Below are 21,588 nucleotides of genomic sequence, written 5' to 3'. Positions count from 1 at the left end.
TTAACATCATTAGGAACGGAAAGAAAAGAGTCATACCCTCGGTTTTAAACATAGCGCCATCACAAAAATCAATACCTGCCAGGCACTGATTGTTCTTTTGATTTGATTACAAATCAATTTTCATTCCGGTGCATAGAAATCAGGTGTATAGAATCAGTGTTGTGAGGACTCTACACGGTCTAACAGGCAGTGGGACTTGTTAGAAAGGATTATTAATATTTTTTTTAAAAAAGCTATAGCATACAGAGTAAAAGAACCTGTATAAAATGAACATTTTACTCCAAAACAAGTAAACATTTTAGTGGTGTCTGAAGGACTTAAGAAATCATCTGTGTTGCCCTCCCTTGCCAAGATCTCAGGTACGGTGGTACGCTACATTGTGATGACAGGGTGAAAACAAGGAAATTAAGTTAAAAAAATATTTATTCTTCCTCTAGCTGGGATTAATTTCTGAGGTGAGCATGCAGATATGACCCAAATACAACTTGTACTTAGAATTTCCTATGTGATAAGTAACTATGCTGAAAATGCTGCTGTTCGCATACACCTCCTGAGAGGATACTTATTATGCAAAAATGAAGACATGAGAATGCTGATGAAAATCTGCGAGTCATTTATCAAACACTGACCTGAAATGAATATTAAGAAAAACCTCTTTTATATGCAAATGTTTAATCCAATCGAGTTTAATCATCACTTTTCTTTCTCAGGACTGATGAGTTGTGTACGTACTGTGCACTGTAAGACACAATCTTCTGTATCTTATTCTCAAAAAAACCAGTTGTTTTGTCAATGGTTGCTCTGGGAACACGCAGAATAGAGAATTAATCTTTTCTTATTATTTTAGTCACCTGTGAGACTATCATTAAAGCCTATTTTGTCTGCCCACCTGCTGATCACTCGAGTAATATCTGGTTTACACGGACCGAGTACTTCCATTCTCTCAACGAGACAAACTCAAAGTATAATTGATTTCTCTGATGGATTTTCTAATGAATATCCATTGCTACTCTAGTTGCTAAAGTACTCACTGATGTTTGTGTTCCAACAAATAGAAATCTGTTTATTTACTATCCAACTTTACAACCAGCTACTAGCTGGGGAAAAGCAACATGAAAAAAGAACATCAATGTCCATGCATTTAGAAATGTTGGCGGCAAACTGGCAGCCTGGTGGGAGCACCACCTTGCAGCCCCTTTCTGTGACTAGCCAGAGGAGCGAAATCCTCCGTCCTGTAGCAAGCATTAAAAAGATCTGAGCCTTACTAAAAAGCAACATGACTAAATTCTGTAAATCAGACTCTAACTAAACTACATGCTAACCAAAATAGAATTTAAAATGCTGGTTTGTTGTACTGTAGTTTTATCAAAAATATGCATTACATTAACAAAAATTAATATACCTTGGCCTGACATAGGATACAGATTTACATAAAAACTTGGATTTAAAATCTGGATTTAAAACTAGGATTTAACTTCTCAAAGACGACATCATGTACGAGATGGATAAAAAGTCGGCACGCATGTTTTGATCCAGGTCCGGATCCCTAGTTACAAAGGAGCAATCCCTTAAGAATTGGATTAATAGCAGCAAAGATAGTACCACTTAGCTGTCAGAAGAATGATTTACATATACAAATATATGTTCCAGATGGCCACTTGAGAGTACACTGAATTTAAATTAAAGCAACAGATTGGATTTATTTTAAGAAATTTTGAAAATTTGCACACTCATAAAGGGCCATATGTTGGACTTAGTGACCACTAAGCATTCCCACCAAAACCAAAACCAAATGAGGTGCCTCAGGAAAGTCTGGCCACCGCAGCTGCATTACCTGAAAGCACGGACCGAGGAGCACAGGTCTTCTTAGACGCTGGAAACTGAATGAAAAACCTAAACTCCATGTTTCAAATAGAACACTGCATAACAGCATAAACAAATGTATAGTGAGTATTTTCACCAGTTAAAAACATATATAATAAGACATTATAAAAGTAGCATATGACTAGGTCTTCATTACTTTTCAAAGTCTTGCTTAGAAGAGACTGCTAAACCTTACTATTTTTCAACATTAGTCTTTTTACTCAGATTCTTCAGAACAAGAATGAAAATATCTTTATGCCTTGTAGTTAATTAGAAAGTTCATGAACCTCATAATGTCACTCAAAAAAGGAAAAATTCTTATCTTTATTTAGTAAAGTAATAATTTAAAACTCAAAGTCATAATTTAAAACTAACTTATAAGAGCATAAAGGACACCTAAGCTTAACAGATGGTGGACTAAATTGTTCAATGTAGACTGACCAGCAGAGCTGACAGATATTATTTGGTTTAGCATTTCTAATTGCCAAAGTTCATACTAATTAATAACAACTGTCCAATTCTCAAGCTCCCGCAAAATTTTCTGACTATCTGAAAGACATCCGCAGTTTTTATCTAATGTGGCATAGGACATTTTCTACGTGATTTTATAGCAAACCATTTTCATCAAGTAAAAATGAATTTCACAATTTTTATTAATGATTCTAAAACATTATTTTAAAGAAAAGGGTTTACAAAAATCCAGGAACAAATTTTTGTTTCAGAAACAATTAAGACTGTTCAATGACAACACTGTAATTACATACTAAGTTATTTAGGAAATCCAAAACTTAAAAGCAAGGTTAAGAGAAGCTGAGCATTTCACAGCAGTCACACCTCGCATGGAGCAGAGGTGGATTACTGGAAGGACCCCACTGATTTCAAGCACACGACCGGCAGGTGGGACTCAGGGAAGGCTCTTCCCATCCATCCCACCCGAAGTCACAAGAAACACAAATGAAATCACAGCAAAGCTGAACTAACCAACAGAGGGCAGCTGACTCACAGGTATAAGAAATTCTTACTCCTGCCGAAACCCATGGCAAAAACCCCTTGCCATCACTGAAATCCAAACTGACGTTAAATCTTTTTACCTGAAATCTATAATGCCAGGATTGGACAAAGCTTTGCTAGTGGAACTAGCACATGTTTTCAAATAATAAAGATAATATTTGAGAAAGAAGGAGATAAACCTATCCAAGTTCAAACCAGATGAGTGCTCTGAAACATGCAACTCAAAACCGTTCAGTTAAAATTTTTCAAATTTTGCAGAAACTCTCAAGCTAGCCATCTCTGCTATCACTACAAAAATTGAAGTTTGCATATTATATTTATTCATCAGTAACTCATATGGAGAAAAATCTATTTTTATAATGCATGCTGGTTATAACCTTAATTAAGGAAAAAACACAACAGTAACCTACCAACTAAAAAAAAAAAAAATCACTCAATGACCAAACTAAAACAAAACAAAACATTAAAACTGGTTGTCCTATTGTTTTGACAACAGCATGTGGTTCAATACTACAGCCAAATTAATTCTCTATTAAAACGTAAATAACCATTTTAAGCCTGCTTTTTAAATTATTAAAGTGTAGCTAACATCTGTTTATTGTGAAACCACAAATGAGTCTCATCCCTTTTAAAATTAATCTGTAACTCTAACAAACACATAAACTATATTTGCCATCAAACTATAATCGATGCTGGGTAAACTTTATTAAGTGCACTAATATTTAATTATCTTTGGTTCTGAGTTTAAACACCGAGGTCGGTCTGGAACATCTGACACACCATCGTGTGCCACATCTGTCAGTGAATACGAGGGCTCACAAAATGCTCCCTTCATAAAATGATGCAAGTTTATCATAGAATCATAGAATGGTTAAGTTACAATATGGGAAACAGCCGACTCAAAAATAATATAAATTATAGACAGATTAAAAGCCCTCATAACTTTTAATTAAGCAATAAATCACAACAGACTACACAGGACCGCTGATTTATGCACTCCTCAAGTGAGAATCAGTAAATAAAATTAGACAGAACAGAATATACATCTTATCGGAGAAGAAGAATCTATCCTTTGGCGGTTCATTCACACATAAAAATCCACTCATCTTTAGTTCTTCTACTGGTGGCTATAGCCTGCAACACACTTATTTATAACACCAAGATACATCACGATCTATAGGTAATGAGGAACGATTAGCTGAATTTGTGCAAACTCATATTTGCAACTCTTTTCTTAGTGTCCCTGCTAAAACAGGGACTTCAGGAAGCAGTGAGAGCCCCAGACAGCTGTACAGTGGAGACAGGTTTAATTTCTCCTTTCTTTCCCCAAACCCACCTGCATGTGACTAAAATTGATTTCAGCTTTTGGAAAACAGCTCTTGCAAACAACAGACCTCCCTGACATGGGGGCTGTATTTGACAACCGCTCAGAAAGCTGTAATTGGGCCTTGAAATCCAAAAATCTCAAAGTGGTTTATATTCCAGCTAGCAATCTGGTAATGCTGACGATCTTGATGCTGTCACCTAAAAAAGATGCAAAATTCATGTATTCAACTTGCAGTTCAAATGCACACATTTAGCTGATGGCAAGCCAGGCACAATCCTTCCAGTTATGTGAGGAGAGATCAAGAGCAATACAGAAGGTCATTTGCACTTTTATTCTGCTGTCTTGGAGGAGGAAACCAATTAAACAACATAAAAAGAAAACAAAATCCATTCCTGAATCTATCAATCAGCTACAGCGCATATAACAAAGCAAACCAAACAAATGATATGGGTATAACTTCTGGGAAATGGCTACAAGAAACATCTGCACCAGAAAAAATATTAACACTTGTTAAGTATTAATCAGTGATAACTGCTGTAGACAGAACAACACACCAATATTAAATACTTCAAAAAGGCAAGACCAGGGTTATTTTAATGCAAGAGGTGCCTGAGCGTTCCTGGGCTTCTCAGTAGCTCTGACAGATGAATTCACATAGCATACATCTTCATGTCTATTCTCCCTGTTTGAGCAGCAACTTCATTTCCAATTATTCTCTCTTATTCATAAGAGAGAGTCAGAAAGTAGGAATTTTCTGCTCTGAATGCTCAAGATATGTTCACAGCGTGCAGGTGAATCAGACCACCTTTAACAAACTCTATTCCTCTAAGAATAAAGCCATCCACCGGAATGCGGTCAACTTTAAACTGAGAACACGCAGAATCTGCTATATATTTATGAGAAAATTCAGTCCTTCTAAAAGACACCGCTGTCCACTGGAAAAATGAAAAAAGTGACCAAAATCTTAATTAACAACCAAGCTAGAGCTGCATACCTAGCAGAGGGAATGCAGAAGACCTCCATATAGAGGCCTGTATGAGACACATCCAGACTTAGACATTTGGCTGACCAAAGGATATATGAGATACTCTGCCCTGCACAGAGGAAACTCATCTTTACTGCAGTCTTCCCAGCATCAGAGCTGGGGGCAGACTGCCGTGATGTCCTTTCTTAAAGCTTCTTCCTAGTATAGCCTCACATTGGTTTCTGACAGTAGTAGATGCTAAATCAGGCCAATGCCAGTACCTAATTTACCAACTCAACCCAACCCAACCCAACCCAACTCAACCCAACCCAACCTTCGTTCGGGCTGGATGCTCTGCATTGTGATTCAGATTGCACACACAAGCTCCCTAGATTTGACAGAGCTGAGCTGCCTTCTGCTTAATGCACTCCCGTTCAACCTCTTGCCAATATCTTGTTGCACTCACACTTCAAAAAGATTTGAAATCATGTGGCAGGTTCTACAGAACTATAAATTATAGTAATTAATTTCATTACTTGACTTAGAATCCATTTAAAAAGAAATTCCCACATTCATGTCTTCTATTACAGCAAACATTGTTTTGTAATCAGCAAGATAATATTTTGGAAATGAATTTTGTACACAAAGAGATTATAAAAGATGGTAAAGAGAAGGAAAATGTGTCAAAACCTTCATTTAACTTGCCAAAAGCAAGAAAAGGGATACTTCTGTGTAATTCACTGTTTCTGAAGTCACATGTGATAAAATGCATGATGCCAAATAGCTGGTTTTAACATCTACCATATGAAAAGGTGAAGATATAACAACATTTTTTTTTTATTCTTAATATTCTTGGGGGTTTTCCAGTTAGAACAGAAGCTACATCCTTATTCTAACTATTATGCAGTATTTGCTCTTCCTTAACGATTGTGAACCTAAAATTGAGAACAAATTCCACTGCAAAACTTTGCAGAAAAGAAATAGCAAGCTTTCGAAAAGGAGGAAGGAGGGGAAAAAAACCCAAGATTAAATCTGCCGCCAAGGAATAACCAAGGCATCAATCCTTTCTGTTCTCCTGCTCCTAAGACAAAGATAAGCAAGAGTAAGTTCAGTCTCAGTGTTAGACGCTGTCATGCTGATTTATGACACACAGTGTATGCTGGCCCTCCAACATGACATATTGTCCACGAGAGATTCAGCACAAACCAAACTTCTTTCCTTAAAAAATATTGCCCAAACCAATTTAACTTCAGTTCCTTAGATGAAATGCTAATACTTTCTCCACTGGGCCACCTGACCTTCTGCGGCTGATTTTCCGTTTAATTCCATCTCCTCTGCAGAGAAATAAACAGGACAAAGCACTTTTGGTATAACTCATGTCTTTCAATATATTTTGCAGTATGCTATCATACCAAACAATAAATATTTTTTTCACCAACAAATGTAGGAACTGTATTTGAATCAGAAATAATTATGGGTAAATTTTCAGTTCCAGAGATGCAAACGTATCACTTTCTTTTACAGCAAAAAGTCCTGCTTTGATACATATTTCATGAAGAACTTGGTAGGGACTGTAGTAGGCAGAAAAAATGTAGTTTAATCAATTAGCACAAGGCTGCTAATTTTTGTGGGTTCAAAGTAATTCTAGGAAGGAGACTAGCATTGTAAGATATTTAATTTCACAAAGTGCAAATGTACTCTCACAATTACAGAAGATAGCATTACACCATACATCAAGATGCATTATTATTAAAGAGAAGTTTAAAGGAGCTACCCAGAAAAAAAAAAAAAGCCAAGTGAAAAATACTTTTGAGGAAGTTGTTAAACTGTTCCATTTTTGCAAGGCTAAAGCTTTTCATGAGTGGCAATTGTGAAAATATGTTTATACGACTCTTTATTCAACAGAAAACCTGCAGGAGAAATGAAAATCAAGTGCAGATAGCTATTGAAGCTGAATACAAAATTACTATATGCTGGGAATTAGAGTAGACGCTACAGGGTTATTATCCTGAAGGACAACATGGGAAATGGCTGTATTTTCCTTAGGAAGCGAAGCAGCACCCACCCACATGCTAGACTCTCCAGATACTCGCTTCGGGAAGATGAGGTAGCGCTCAGGCTACACAGATTCAGCTTGCAACTTTTGCTCATTTAATGAACTAAATTACTGTTTAGTATCAAAACTTCCAGTCACAGCAAGAAAAGCATAAGGAAACCAGGAGGTTCTCACTATTTTTTGACACTGAAAATTCTCCCACATTAGTGTAGCAGGCAAAAAAACTTGTCATTTTTATGACACTGTAAAAACATGCTAGAATCAGAGGACCAATGTTTTCCATGCTGCAATTCCTTTCTTTAAGGCTGAGTGGGAGGAAATCAGACCTTCTGAAGGTAAAACCAAGATTAAGGATAGGATTTTTGTTTCCAGAAGTTAAGCTGCACACGTAGCAAATGAGTGTTGATAGACAGAGCCAGAGGAAAATATAGATCAGCCATGTCCTTGCATGCCACAGAAAGGGATCCTGCACAGCCGATGCTACTGATACAGCAGCACAGGACTGGGCTCAGAAATAAACTCCTGGCAGCTGAAATCCGTGAAAGGAAAAGATTTTATGAGTGCCTCGAAAAAGTTCAGCAACTTTTCTGACCATTAGAAATCTATATTATAAAAGAAGTGATTTAAGCAGGAGCTATTTATAGCTAATACATTATTAATGATGCTCTTGAAGACCAATTTCTGATACTGAAAGGTAAGGGTTATACATGCAACTCGCCATCCAGGGACTGGATGTGAGCTAATTCAGTGATAGCAATGAAAGACGCTGGGTTCAAACTTAACTTCTAACGCAGGAGCCTAACAGTTTTGAAAATGCTTCATACACATGCACACATATACGTACATACATCTGTATATATAAAAGATATATTTATGCGAAGGAAGAGTACAACCGAGTATTACACCGAAACAAAGCATGAAAATAAAATCTGTTCTAGTCAGACACACTCAAAATTAAGAGAATAAATACTATTTATTAATTCACAGTCAGATACAGACAAAGATAAATGAAAGAGGTTGCAAATATTTTGCGTCAGCAAGTAAGGACAGGAATATAACTTGACGGAAGGAAAACAGGAGAAATACAGTAGTGTTATGCGTTGCTTATTCAGAAACTTTATTGTATACAAAATTATTGCTCTGAGAGCAGTTACCTACCTAAATAAAAATTGACTTTGTTTCATCACAGTGCCGTGTGATAAGCCATGCTACGTTGCTCTTCCTTAGGCAGAGTTCCTCTGACATAGTCTAAGGGCATTTTTGGATCACAGAAACTTAGCTTGCCAAATGTGAGCCAAAAATTGCCTAGAGAAATGGCTACTGAATGTGAGTAAGTCAAACTTTAGTCTGCATACTGCTGTGTTGGTTTTCTTTGTGGGTTTTTTGAGGAATTAAAGTGTGAAAAGCCCTGGCAACATCTTAGCAAAAGGCCTTTCCTGAAGAGACCTTTCCTAACATTACAGATTAGAAAAGGGGAAAGATCACACACACACACACACACACACACACACCCCTCCACCTCTAGCCCAAGCCCAGCTTTGCCTCGCAAGAGATAATGACTTCTACAGTTAACAGTAGTCTCCAAGCCCATCCAATCTTGTACATTCTAATGGTGAGTTTTTAAAGTCTATAATTTTGTAGGATTTTCACTTTTGAAAATAAATTTGACACATTCTTTGCTGATCAAAAAAAATTGTTTTCTCTGAAGTGCAAGTAGGAGTAAACCAGTCATTTTCTATGAAAAGGTTACCAGAAATTCATACATCTTCACACCTGCTTCTGAGAGATCTGATCTGTAAATGCGCCACTGCCCTCCTTTTCCCTTTCGTTAAACTTCTGTATGCAATTTCAGGAAAAGTACTTGCAATTGTTATGTGTAAGGTGTCTGTATTTCTCATATTCCAGAGTGAACACTGAAAAATGTCATTAAGAATAAAATATTCATTTTAAAGAAAGCAGTAACTTTAAATTTCAAATACATTACATTTTTTTTCCTGCTATGCCTGCCTTTACAAATGCTCTCAATCCTTTAAAAATGTTTGCTTAAATATATACAGTATATATAAAGGGAATAAACTACTTGCTATGATATTTGTCCTTTAGAAGGACCGGGTAAGAGAGAGAGGGGGAGGAAGGAGAAGGAGGGAAAATCTTGACAAGAATTTATATTAGAGCAATCAATAAAAAGATAATCCTTGGAATTCATGAGTCTTTAAAATAAGATGCATTTTCTTGAAGTAATCCTAAAAACCTATAAAAGAATATTCAAGCAATAAACCCTCCACAACTCATATTTAACCTTTCATCATGTAGAACTACATATTAAATAGCTTAGCAACAGCATGCTGTGTAAATGCATTCAAATAAGAGCAGAAATAGAAAAATGTAAATGCTACACCTCTTTTAACATGCATTGCACAGCCAAGAACATCTGCCAGCTGACCCCATAATCCAATCGGCTGTTCAGAAGCAATCATATCCTTAGATAAGAGCTGCACAGCTTCTACATGCAATGCCCATTTTCTTTAAGAGATGGAGCAAAATGTAGTTAGCCAACTCTTCAACAATTTTCAAACACTCAGAGGTACAAGACGAAAGTAATTCAACATATTACATGGATCTGCATTAAAATACTGTCATCTCTTCCCCCAAATATTGTAATTAATCTTTTCATTTCACAGGGCAACAACACAGGGGAAGTTTAAGGCTGAAGTGGCTATATCAAATTGAGTGATTATATCAGAATATCAAGTGCATGCAGCCCACACAAACTGTTTGTCATTTCTATTAGAAAATAACAAAACCTGGAATGAAAATCTGGAAGGGTTCAGCCTAGTCCATCAACTATAATGAGAAGAAGAAATATATAAAAGTGAAATTAATTCTCCTAACTCTGAGTTTACTTCTTGCATCTACCGCAAAAGGAGTGGACTGCTTGAGAGGCTCTACAGGCAGGGGAGGATGAAGACATCCGAAGGAGTGGCTTCAAGATACTCCAGCAGAGCCAAAAACTCTGTGGAATTAAGAGCATAAACCCCACGGAATATCATGCAGTAACAGAATATGTCATTATCTCTGAATAAAATTAAACTTCTGCTAAAAAATTCTATCCTAAATAAACAAGCAACCTGCACTACACTGACTGAACTTGTTCTAGGAGGACAGTCTTTTATGAAACAGGTTATGTGATTCAAATAATTATTTATATTCATCAAATAAATTGTTTTGATCATGCAAATTGCCCCTCTCTCCAAAGCTTTGCTAAAGTATCTGTACTGGCAGGGAACTGGACATGGTGGGACATGGCAAGAGAGAATCGCTGGAATAGTGTTTCAAGTAATGCTCTCTGTAGCTAAATTTGTGTCAAATATCTGAAAGGCATTGAATAAAAAGACATACAGAGGTCTGCCAAGAAGCCTAGAAAACACCCTTCACAAGAAGAGGGTGAAAAGATTATTGAGCTTAATGAGAGAAAGACACATACTGACTGAGGGCTTTAATTATAAGACACTGGAAAATGGAAGGTTCTCCAAAGTAATTGATTAAGCAATAACAAGATCCAAGCTCAGAAGTAATAATGAAAAAAAAAAAACCCAACCTAAAAATACTGGAGGAAATAATAAGGAAATAATAAGGGAAATCTACTGGCACCTGGAGGAGTTTATTCTTGGTTCTAAGTCATCTAACGTCTTTATCAACTGCATAAAACACGATATAATACAGTGAAGACAGAGCAAATCTCAGCACTAAGGTGACTTAGCTTTCTCATGTCTGATATGAAACAAAAGCAAGTATTTTACTGCAGGTATTTAACCCAGATTATATAAAAATAATTAGGATGTCACATATCTATATATAAAGACTCCATAGAGCTTTGCTTAGGATTTAAACACTGCCCAGACCAGAGGAAACAGAAGACAATCTGCCTTGCAGTGGATTAATGATATGTGTTCAGCTTAGCTAATCAGCAACGCAATCAGCTACTTTAGCTCACCATCTGGGTAGGCACCTTGTGCATGCTGCAGTGTGCCTAAGGACCTCGGTGTTTCTAAATCAGTGCTGGAAGTCAAAGTCCAGTGTGGGCAGAGCAAAATTCCTTCCCAACTGCACAAAGGATTGAGAAGCTTTTGCAGAGGCAATGAATAGAATCACAGACACAATATGTGTGCATATCTAAGTGTACATATATATACATATATATACACACACACTTTCCTTGTTAGCACAATTTCTTCTTAACCTAAAAGCTCCAAAAAATATAGGATCTGATCCAATCCTATAAATCTAAATTGGAAAAAGGTAATCCATTGGTGTGCTAAACCAGCTAGAAATAGCTTCTGCCTCTATCCAAAAAACCCCAACCCTAAAACAAACAAAAAACCAAAACAAAACCCCAAACAAAACAAACAAAAAACCCACCATACCTAAAAAAACCAGATCTTAATGCAATTCTAAGTCGTCACTACTAGCGCCCGCAATAGAAAGCCCTCTAATAAATTCAATAGGTTTTAGATGAAGACGTGTATTCCCAGTAAAGAGGCAAAAAGCACCGACCACATTTATATTAACACCAGCCGTGGCACCTTCCAAGCACCGTGCACCGATAAACCTTACGAAGATGTAATTTCCAAGTTTAAACAATTTCTTTCCTTTAATATCTTCTGAAAGGCTTTTGAAATTAGCAAATCTAATGTGTGTGGGAATAGAAAACGCTTTATAGCAGTAAGTTTACTTTTAATGGAAGTAGTCTGCTGTGTCTATGGGTAACAAACCCCAGTATCTTTTCATTACAAAGGAGCTTATTGTTACCATACGACTTACTGTGGGATTTCATTTTGCCTCTTTGGTGATCTGTCTGATCTATTAAGAAAAGCACTGAGGTATGGACAACATACACTTTATTGCAGTTTTATATTTTCGTAGTCCCTGCTGCTTCTGTTAGGTTACTGCCTATGAATTTCAAACAGTAATAAGGGAAAAAGAAAAAAAAAAAAAGTATTTACCAAGTTTCTCACAAGAAAAAAAATAAACTGTGAAGAAAATGAGGCAAGTTCAGAATCAGGTGTTAAAAGTGGTGCTGCATCCCAGGACATGACTGCTGCAGCAACGGTTGCACAGAAAAACAACTAGATCCACCAGCTCTACCACCTACAAGCCACTACACACATAAATCTTTGTATGAATACTATTAAAGTCCTTCTACACGTACTATGCAACATATTTCATATATATATATTCATAAGATATATATGAAGTCCCTTCAGCATGACTGTTTCTGTTCTATTAATTAATTTATTAATTTTCATGGTTGAATCTGAAATAAAGGACATGCAAAACTAAATAGTACTTCATCAGTGTTAATTAGTGTCGAGAATTAATCAGCACATGTAGGAAATCACTATTAGTTTTGGAGAAATGCACACAGCATTAAGTAGCATTTAAATAGATGCTGATCTTTTTTTAAGAGTAGCAATTTAGAGATTATTTTCCTCTGATGGGATACTTCAATATTGAATACACAGAGATTAATGTTCAAGGGAACTTGTGTTGTGTTGAAGTTATGTGTGAACATAACTTGTGTTATGTTGCTAAAAATAGCAACATATATTTAACAAATGTTTCTGCAGCAACCATAGTCTCAGAGAGAATCAAAAAGTTTTAAAATATCCATGACATCTGAGCTCTCTGATGCCTATACACTGTCCAGGTGGGATTCCTGTGCTCTGGGAGATAAAAATTTCTTCATATAAGAAATATGGCGTTTCAGGTCAAATTCTGCTGTGACGTGAGCAACTCCCCCTCAATCCTCAAGAAGTTCAAGGATTGCCTACAAAATCTGACACAAGGTGTGGTCCCAGAGATAACTCCTATTTTTAATTTCTTCACCAGCACAGTACCTTTTGATCACAATCAAAAATACAGTAAGCACAGAGAGATTTCTGTTGGCTATTTAACACCGCTCACCTGATTCTTGAGATCCAGCTTTGGGCAGGGACGACCTCCATTGTAAGGCTTCTCCTTAAGCCACTTGGATCGGACTTTCACCCCTGGTCCACAAGAAGAGCTGCAAGGGGACCAACTGGACCAATCGCTTAATTTGCAATCAAATGGGCAAGGGACCGTGCAAGATTCTTCAATGTAACCTAAACCAAAAATTTAAGACAGGTTTTAATCACCGCAACTAATGAACTCCAATCCTCTGATGTCTCACTGCATTCTGTGTAATCAACACAAAATGAGAACTTCTTAAAGAGAAGACATTTGGCAGACTGACAACACCTTCCCAACGCGAGATCATGATATTATCTGTAAAGAACAGCAATGACTAAAACTAATTTCCACGTGGTTTAGTCCAATGAAGGCCACGACAAAACTGACTCATGTAAAGGACACACACTGGCAAAAGTATCTGTTGTGGAGCTGGTGGTCACCAACAGGTGGTGATTGTCTTCCCTGTGAGATTGTGGCCATAATAAATTCTGGAGAATGAAGCGTACAGCCCAATTTTGTATTCCTTTAGCATTATGCTAGCCATCTCCAGAGCTGGCACAGGAAGGGAGGCAGAGGCTCTCTTCCCAGCAGACAGAACCAGAGGATGGTGGAGGCACCAGAGCTGTGCTCTTGGCAGCTCCCACAAGATGCGTGAGGGACCTGCCTGCAGCCTGCCAGCTGGAGCAGCGTGGGATTCGTTCTCGGGAAAGGCAGACGAAACCCACTTCCCACTTCTTTCTGGTAGTTCTCTTTATACATCTTTCCAACTGTTTTGCCTATTCTGGGTTTCATAAATGGCATTGTAAAGCTTTGCTTTCACCTTAACCTGGCTTGACATAAAAGTCCTCCCAAGATCATCACCTCTTAAAACCAGAATACCGGACATCTGCAGGACCAACACCTTGCTGAATTAAAACCCAACAGGGTTTCTCAGGGAAAAAACAAGGTTCTTCCTTACAGGCATAACCCCACAGCTGGTTGAGGAGCTGGCATATGGGAAGAGAGATTTTGCAGAGCCCAGCACTGGCCGTGGAGCTCGTGGTGTGCAGAAAGGCAGTGGAGGGTGGCCGAACCCTCAGGGTCTCTGGGGAATTACTGGCACCAGTTGCGGGTTGACAGTGTGGAATAGCTCCTGAACCTTCCTGCTTACCGTGCTGCATTCGTTCTCCTCAAGTTTCTATTATCTGCTTGTCATGTCTGTATGTACTATTTTAATTTAAACAAAAAAGAGATTTCATGTTAGACCATGAAAGTCAGTGGCTGCTAAGATCAGCCTTTATTACAGGCGGCTTCGACCCTCTGACAGCTCTGGCAATGATGGTCACAGAAATAACTGAATTTCATCCCTACTGTATTTCCGATGTTTCTCATTTTTATGCCCTTTCTTTCTGTCTGGTTTTCATCGCACTAACACTCCCTCTATATTCCTTACCTACAGAATACCAAATTAGCTCATTCAATTACTCTTTTATGAAGGGTTTCCCCGCTTTACCAAGGTGACAGTCACTGCAGTAGGGAGGAAAAAAACCCCAAACAACAAAATCCAGAAAAACCCAACCCAGAAGCAGCTGCCCTCCAAAGACCCTAGACAACAGCCCCAAACAACCAGGAAACACCGAGGCTGAGGCATGGAGATTATTCTGGCCCGGAGCTGGATCTACCGGCTCTGCTATGCCCCAACCTGCTGCTGACTCCAAACCAGGACTGCATTACATCCTGAGGATCGACCCACAGCAGCAATACGCTGCCTCCCTCCTGGTCTTCATGCTGAAGTCAATATCAAGAAAGGTTTCAGACTTACTTAGGCATCCCCCACTGGAAAATATTCTCCTTGTAGAAGTACAGGAAACTCTGATGTTGTTTTTGTAAACAGTGCCTTAAAAAATGGTAAAAACAACAGCAGTTCCCTCCTTCAGTTCAATGATGCTCTATTTCTTCTCTCTTCTTCCTTCGTGATGGTACTGTTCCCGCTTCCTTTACGGCAGCCACCCCGTAGCCTGACAGCTGCAATCATTTCCCCAGTAACTCAGGCTGTAACTCTTCCCTAAAGCTGCAGAGCTGTCCCCACACGATGTGCTCTCGTTTTCTTTGCTACCTCTTATCTCCATGTGTTGCGTTGCCTTTTCATTTGCAGCTCCAAAGCCACTGGAATTGGGTATTTTAATTATTTCTGACCCAATCCATTACAGTGGTGTTCTCATGTTTGAGATATTTCAACGTTGCATGCTTTGTATTCTCTAGGTGAGATTACACTCATGCACACACATAGACAAATATTTCCAAAATAGACTCACTTTTTTTCCCCAAATAAAACTCCCAAATATCCCACTAATACTCTATTCCACCTGCTTAGGTTGCCACTCAAAGCAATTCATAATACATTATGATAAGTAAAGGAAATTTTCTCATGATAGATTTATGAGAAGCATTTCTTAGGCAGTTCTCCAAAGAGTTCTGTTCCACCACTGTATGAAACATCATTTTTCCTTGGGCTGTGTGACAGCCTAGGTAATTAACACTCAACAGAAACAAAGAAAGTACCTTGTTTCAAAGTAGGATTAGACAGAGGGGTTATCAACTTATCAGTGAAGGCAAAATGGGCTAAGCCTTTTGGCAGTTCAAGACCTACCTCTATAATAAAAAGAAATATAAGACCAAAAAAAGAAATATAATACAAAAAAGAAATATAAGGAAGAGGAAGGAAAAGTTACAATAAACAAACCTAAAGAAACCTATTGCATTGCATCCCCGGGAAGTGCTGTGGGGATCCCTCTGCGAACCACAGAATTTCTAAAGACGTCCTGTTGCTAAGAGGCCAGCTCATTACTTTTTGAGTTTCCTCACCCATATTTCTAAATTACATTAAGTATAAACAAATAATGGCCAGCTAATAGAGCATTAAATTACCATACTGCCCAGAGAAAGCCAATTCTCCATATTGAACAATGCTACAGAATCAAAATGGGGACATAACTTACTTTCAAGCTCTTCTCACAGGCTGCCATTATTTCTTCTACCAACCACTTGAGGTTAATCCTATGCTGAGATACCCATGGATCAAAGATTTTATTCAACAAAAATTTTCCTCCAAAAATCTCTATGTCATATCCTCTCTGCTCAGATAGACAATGCCTTTATAGCTATCTTTTTATGAGAAACTAGTAAATAATGTTGTACTCAGCTCATCCATTGCCTATGAGAACAGGATATTTGTTTTCCTCTGCAGGAGCCAAGCAATGGCTTGCCATTGTCAGGGGGCCAAAAAGACTTCAGTTTGGATACCCACAATAATCCTAGTATTGGCATTCCTAGAGAACTTATAGCATTGGCATGGTGCGTAACAAAAAAACAACAAGGGAGATATGGTATTAAAATAACCTATGAATAAAGAATTCTATATTCAGGCTATTATCCAGAGAAATACTTCTTACCATAACAGAATATGAATAAAGGAAACGGCATAAACACATTTCTGAGTTATTGTTGCTCAGCCTGAGGAGACTAACTCAAGGTTGAGTTTACACAGCTGGTTTTGTCAGTGTCATCCTTCAACATCTCACTTATCTATCACTTTCCCCGTTTTTCTCTCCTCTGCAGAACCTGGTACCAAAAATTCGTTGAGTTTCCAAGACCACCTATGGAAAAAGATGTCCTCTTCTCCCCAGCCCCGCTCAGCCTGCTTTCCATGTGTTCTTATATTATTTCTTGAAGCTTCCTTCAACCTCTTTTCTTTTATTCTACAAAATCTCAAATACCATTAAAATAAAGCTCATTTAATTTAGAAACAACAGATGAAGCCTCTGTCCTATCTGAACCAACAGCAGGGTCCTGAACGCCACAGAGCTGGAGCTGCACACACAGCTGTCGCAGGAGGTAGCGACGGGAACACCAGTGCGTGCGATATTTAAGTAGGCACTTTGAAACATACTACTGGGAATAGTCCTGAATTGGCAGGAAAAATTGAGCTGGATGATCAAATAAGCCTTTTCTATGTTTAAGTGCTATTGTTTTACTACTGAGACACTGCCAACGTAATGGGATGAACAAATGCATTTACCTAGGCTGCACAGCTCATTTTACTATTATTTATTCATTAAGAACAATGTGCTTGTTGCTCTACAAGCCACAAATGGAGTCTGTTCCCTAAAGTGTCTATAATAAACAAAGCACCCACAGATTACACAGGATGTACTGGGAAGGCTCAAACACACCATGTAGGACCTATTACTCATCTCATTTCTTCTGTGCAGCCCAAGAGACAAAGCAATAGCAGGTAGATGAATGAAGTGAGGATGATGGTCTGGTGGGTGTCAGAGGTTAAGGCTCAAATACATGGTGTAAAAACTGTTATTTTTGCTGTGGAACTCAAAAAAGCCAAGGCAATAGGAGGCAGCTGGACGATGGGCTGGTGGGTGTCAGCGGCGCAGAAGCACGAAGAGGCTGTGGATAGCACTGCAGCACCGGGTGAGAGTTTTGCAGTAGCACAATTTCTTTCCCACCTACACAAGATGCTGTACGTATCACACCAGGCACAGCCAGCGAGGGGCTGCAGTGTTCTTCCATGTCCGCCTCTGTATTCGCAAACGGATCGTGGTGGGAGAAGCAGGTGATTAGTAGGTTTACAAGCTAACGTAAGACACTGGCATCCACCTGACTGTTGCACTTCCAAATGATAAATTTGCTGCGGGTGTAAGGTCTGCACACAGCGTTAAACAACAGTGCCAACAGGATTCCAAGAGGCTGACTTAAAAGTGATTTGAAAATAAACAACATTTCTCCAGCAGCTTTGGAAACAGATGCACTTCTAATTGAATTGGCTTTAAACTCATTTGTATCCTCTCTAACATATTTCATCATTTCAATTAACAAACTTCTAGTGGTTCTACCCTTGTTAGTAAATCTTGAGGTGCTTCATAAAACTCAAGGTCATTACTATGAGAGGGACAATTCTGTGCATCACCGCAACTGCCACTGGTAATAACACCACTAATTTCCCTTGGAGTCTACAGGATAAAAGAGATCACCCTCTAACAAACAAGGCAGCAACAGAGAGGACAGTGACACAGAAGAAATGTTTCTAATTACACAGACCAAAGGTACAGAAAAAAACCATCAATTAATTTTGCAATTAATATTTACATTCATTTGGTTACTGACTGTGAAATACGTAGAATAACACCAGTAAATCCATGTGGTGCTAAAAGTCTAATAGCTAAAGACTTTATAAGGGAGACCTGGTGGACCATGGCACTTGGCGGGCCAGATTCAGCTCAGCTGAAGCTTTGGGATCTCCTACAAAGCAAACCTCATGTTCTAACTCAGGTTAAAACTCAGCATCGAGCATAGACTGCAGTTAAGAGACTAACTCCACCAGCTGATCATAGCTTTATGGTTGGGGCTTTCCCAATGTGCCACAGATAAGGCAGCCATCAGCCATGGGCCACACGGCATGATCGAAGGCTCCAGAAACTTGTGAGCTACAAGGGGAGCACCTCATCCTAAGCAATCCAGGTCCAAACATTTAAATCCTGCTTCAGGGGAGAACTTTATTAACTGAAGGAAACTAAGCAGAATAAGTCTGGGAGTCTTAAAGTTGCTAACAACTTCAGTCGCATCTGAAAAGGATGTAATATTGCCATGGAACAAATGTTTAACCTTTTTTTTTTTTTTTTAATACGCAAGGATTTGAGCGATTTTATGCATTATTAGTTTGCTAGCTGGGAAATTTAAGAGATAATCTAATGAATACATTCAGTAAATGCACAACCAAAAAAACCCAGCAAAAATAACTTTCACATCAAATATTTTGCAAAGCTCAAATAATAGACCCTTAGCTAATTTATTCCTACTTGCTCTTCTCAGCAAAGAGGCACATGCTCTCGTTAGCTCGTAGCAGACTGATTATAGATTCTAAATAGACCAGAGAGGACTTGTAAAAAACGCTGGTAAGTTTAACTCAACATCATTGTTATTGAAATTCATCCAAAGGTTGGTTTTATTGCTCAATTTCACAGTCTCTATAAATCCTGATGAGGCAGTTGGGTTGATGCTGACTTTGCATTATGATTCCTAATTTCTTTTGATTTTGCATTACAGTTTTCTTCCTTAAAGAACTTGCAAGCTTACACTTTGAGTTACATACAAACCATAACAGTTGATATATTTAATCTTTTAACTAAATAAGGAAATCGCCATTAATTAGCACATTCCTTGTAACAGATTGCAGAACAAGCTGAGAACTCTTCCGGAGAAGAGAGAGTCGCCTGCTGCCTTCTAAGCGCAAATAAATATTGCAAATAAATAGGACTTCACAGTGTACATTCACCTCACAGGGAACTTATGATGCAGACAGGCAGAAATCCACTGCACAAATCTGTCTGGGCTCCAAAACCAGCTGTGGAAATGATTCCCCCTCCTCCTGGGGCTGCTCCCCTGCAGTGAAGGGCTGGGCCGGCTGCTTTGGAGCCCTGACATCTTAAGGAAGTCCTTACTCAAATAAAAAAATCATCCACTAGGATCAATAGCAGCTAGGGTAGTAGCTCAGCTGTGTTTTTCTATATACTTTGCTCATCACCCTGCCACTGGGAAAATCATCTGCTTTGTCCAAATAAAAATAAGTAGCTGCTTTTTTTTTCTTTCAGTGGCCTCATCCTCTGTATATCAGGAAAGAAACTCATCCCACTGTACTTGATTATGAATTGTTTAACATATATGTTCTTCAGGCTACTCAATTCATAGTAACAGCAGATTTTTAAAACAAACCTGAGATTGTGTTTATTTTTTATTATTATTATTATGAGATTTATATAATAAAATAAGGCTTTTTTTACAGGCTGAACACACTTCCACAATACATCACAAAGACAAAATTAAATTGTCCACAGACCGTCAAATTCCCCTCTTTCTCCTACATCTGACTTCTCTCAGAGGCCCAATTGCACAGTAGCTCCGAAAATAGATGTACATTGCAGAGCGCTCTGAAGATCAATATAGACTTGGGCAATTTGGACCAGGCGGGAAGCATCTTCCAGAGCCAAGGGTCCATCACTGGGAGAAAGCTGCCGCCAAATGTCACCAAAAATATCTGCCCCCATCAGTAAATGATATACGGCCTGAAGGTCAATGGTTTCAGGCTCTGCTGGAGCACACTAAGAAACTCAATTTCAGAGTTTGGGGCCCTCTGTGGAGAGCATCTTTCTGCCAGTTTCTAAAGATATCATGTTAGGCACAGTCAACACAATATGCCGCCTCATTTCAGCTGCCAAGCTGCGACCCCAAGACACAGACAAGCCTCATTTAGACAACTTCCCTTGGACAACGACGCGACAGTTTCCATTACGGTAAAACGCTGATGCATTTCCTTGTATCCTGATAATTAGGAAGTATTACGCATTATAATATTGCTCTTATTTCAGACAAAATAAACCACCAGATGACTCTGCAGAAGAAAGGGACGCAAAGCAATTAGATCCTCGTGCAATTAATATTATCAAGAAAGCTCATAACAACATGAAAAAAAACTTTTTTCTTTTCCTTTAAATATATGTTCCTAGTACTTTAATTTACAAACTCGAGAGGTATTACCAAGTATAAGGGCCTTTGTTCAAGAGCAGGTCACACAGGCACTGAAAAGGCAGGGAGAAGCTTCTGAGCCGGCAGCGACGTCCACAGCCTCCCTCCCCACCATCACGGGAGGCGAGTGACACAGTGACCTCTCAGATCAATACATTTAAATCAATACACTGCCTCAATTCCTTCTCATCTCATCAACACTAAATGAGAAACCTAACTACACACTTTAATTATACTGGCGCTGTTTTAAAGATGCCACTAACCATTACCAACATTAGGAAGATCTGTGAGCACTTTTCCAAACACCAGGTAGCTGCCGTGAGGTCCAGCCTGCTTGGATAAGGAGTTTCACTCCTGCTATCAGAGGTCACCTTGCTACAGAGGCAGGGATACAAATGCATCTAACCTTCTTAAATAAAGCTGTAGTATAAAAAACATCTGATGGAAACAGGATTTTAAGAAAGGGAACAGTCCTGGTTTTCCACAGCTTAGGCACGGCGAGAACAGTACAACTCATTTAGATGATGGAAAACCTTGAGATGGAAATAGGACATTTTTGTGACATTAGCAGGCCCCAGCACAGAGTACTGATGCACTGAATTCCTGATAGACTTTTGTTTCAATTTCGCAGCGTGACTTTGAGCGGTCTGGTTGTGTAGTTCAATCTTCTCTGCTGGTGGACTTCAATGAATTGAGACAGAAGCAGAAAGCGATGCAATCTTGTTAAATAATACGATTTTTAATGGTCACTCCTCCATGCTACCAAATACAAATGAGATCTAAGATTTCACAGAGGGAATCTCT

At 38.6% G+C, this 21,588-nt stretch overlaps 1 protein-coding gene across 1 annotated transcript in view; it reads right to left on the bottom strand.

Moving 5' to 3' along the window:
* The window catches only part of THSD7B (thrombospondin type 1 domain containing 7B), a 276,547-nt gene that overhangs the window by 68,501 nt on the left and 186,458 nt on the right, over positions 1 to 21,588 (bottom strand). Inside the window, exon 15 of the mRNA XM_050900047.1 lies at positions 13,186 to 13,364. Within this exon, the coding sequence (XP_050756004.1) occupies positions 13,186 to 13,364 (179 nt within the window). The remainder of the gene's footprint in view (positions 1 to 13,185; positions 13,365 to 21,588) is intronic.

Source organism: Gymnogyps californianus, chromosome 7 (assembly GCF_018139145.2).
Source record: "Gymnogyps californianus isolate 813 chromosome 7, ASM1813914v2, whole genome shotgun sequence".
NCBI lineage: Eukaryota > Metazoa > Chordata > Aves > Accipitriformes > Cathartidae > Gymnogyps > Gymnogyps californianus.
This window is presented reverse-complemented; position numbering and strand designations above follow the sequence as displayed.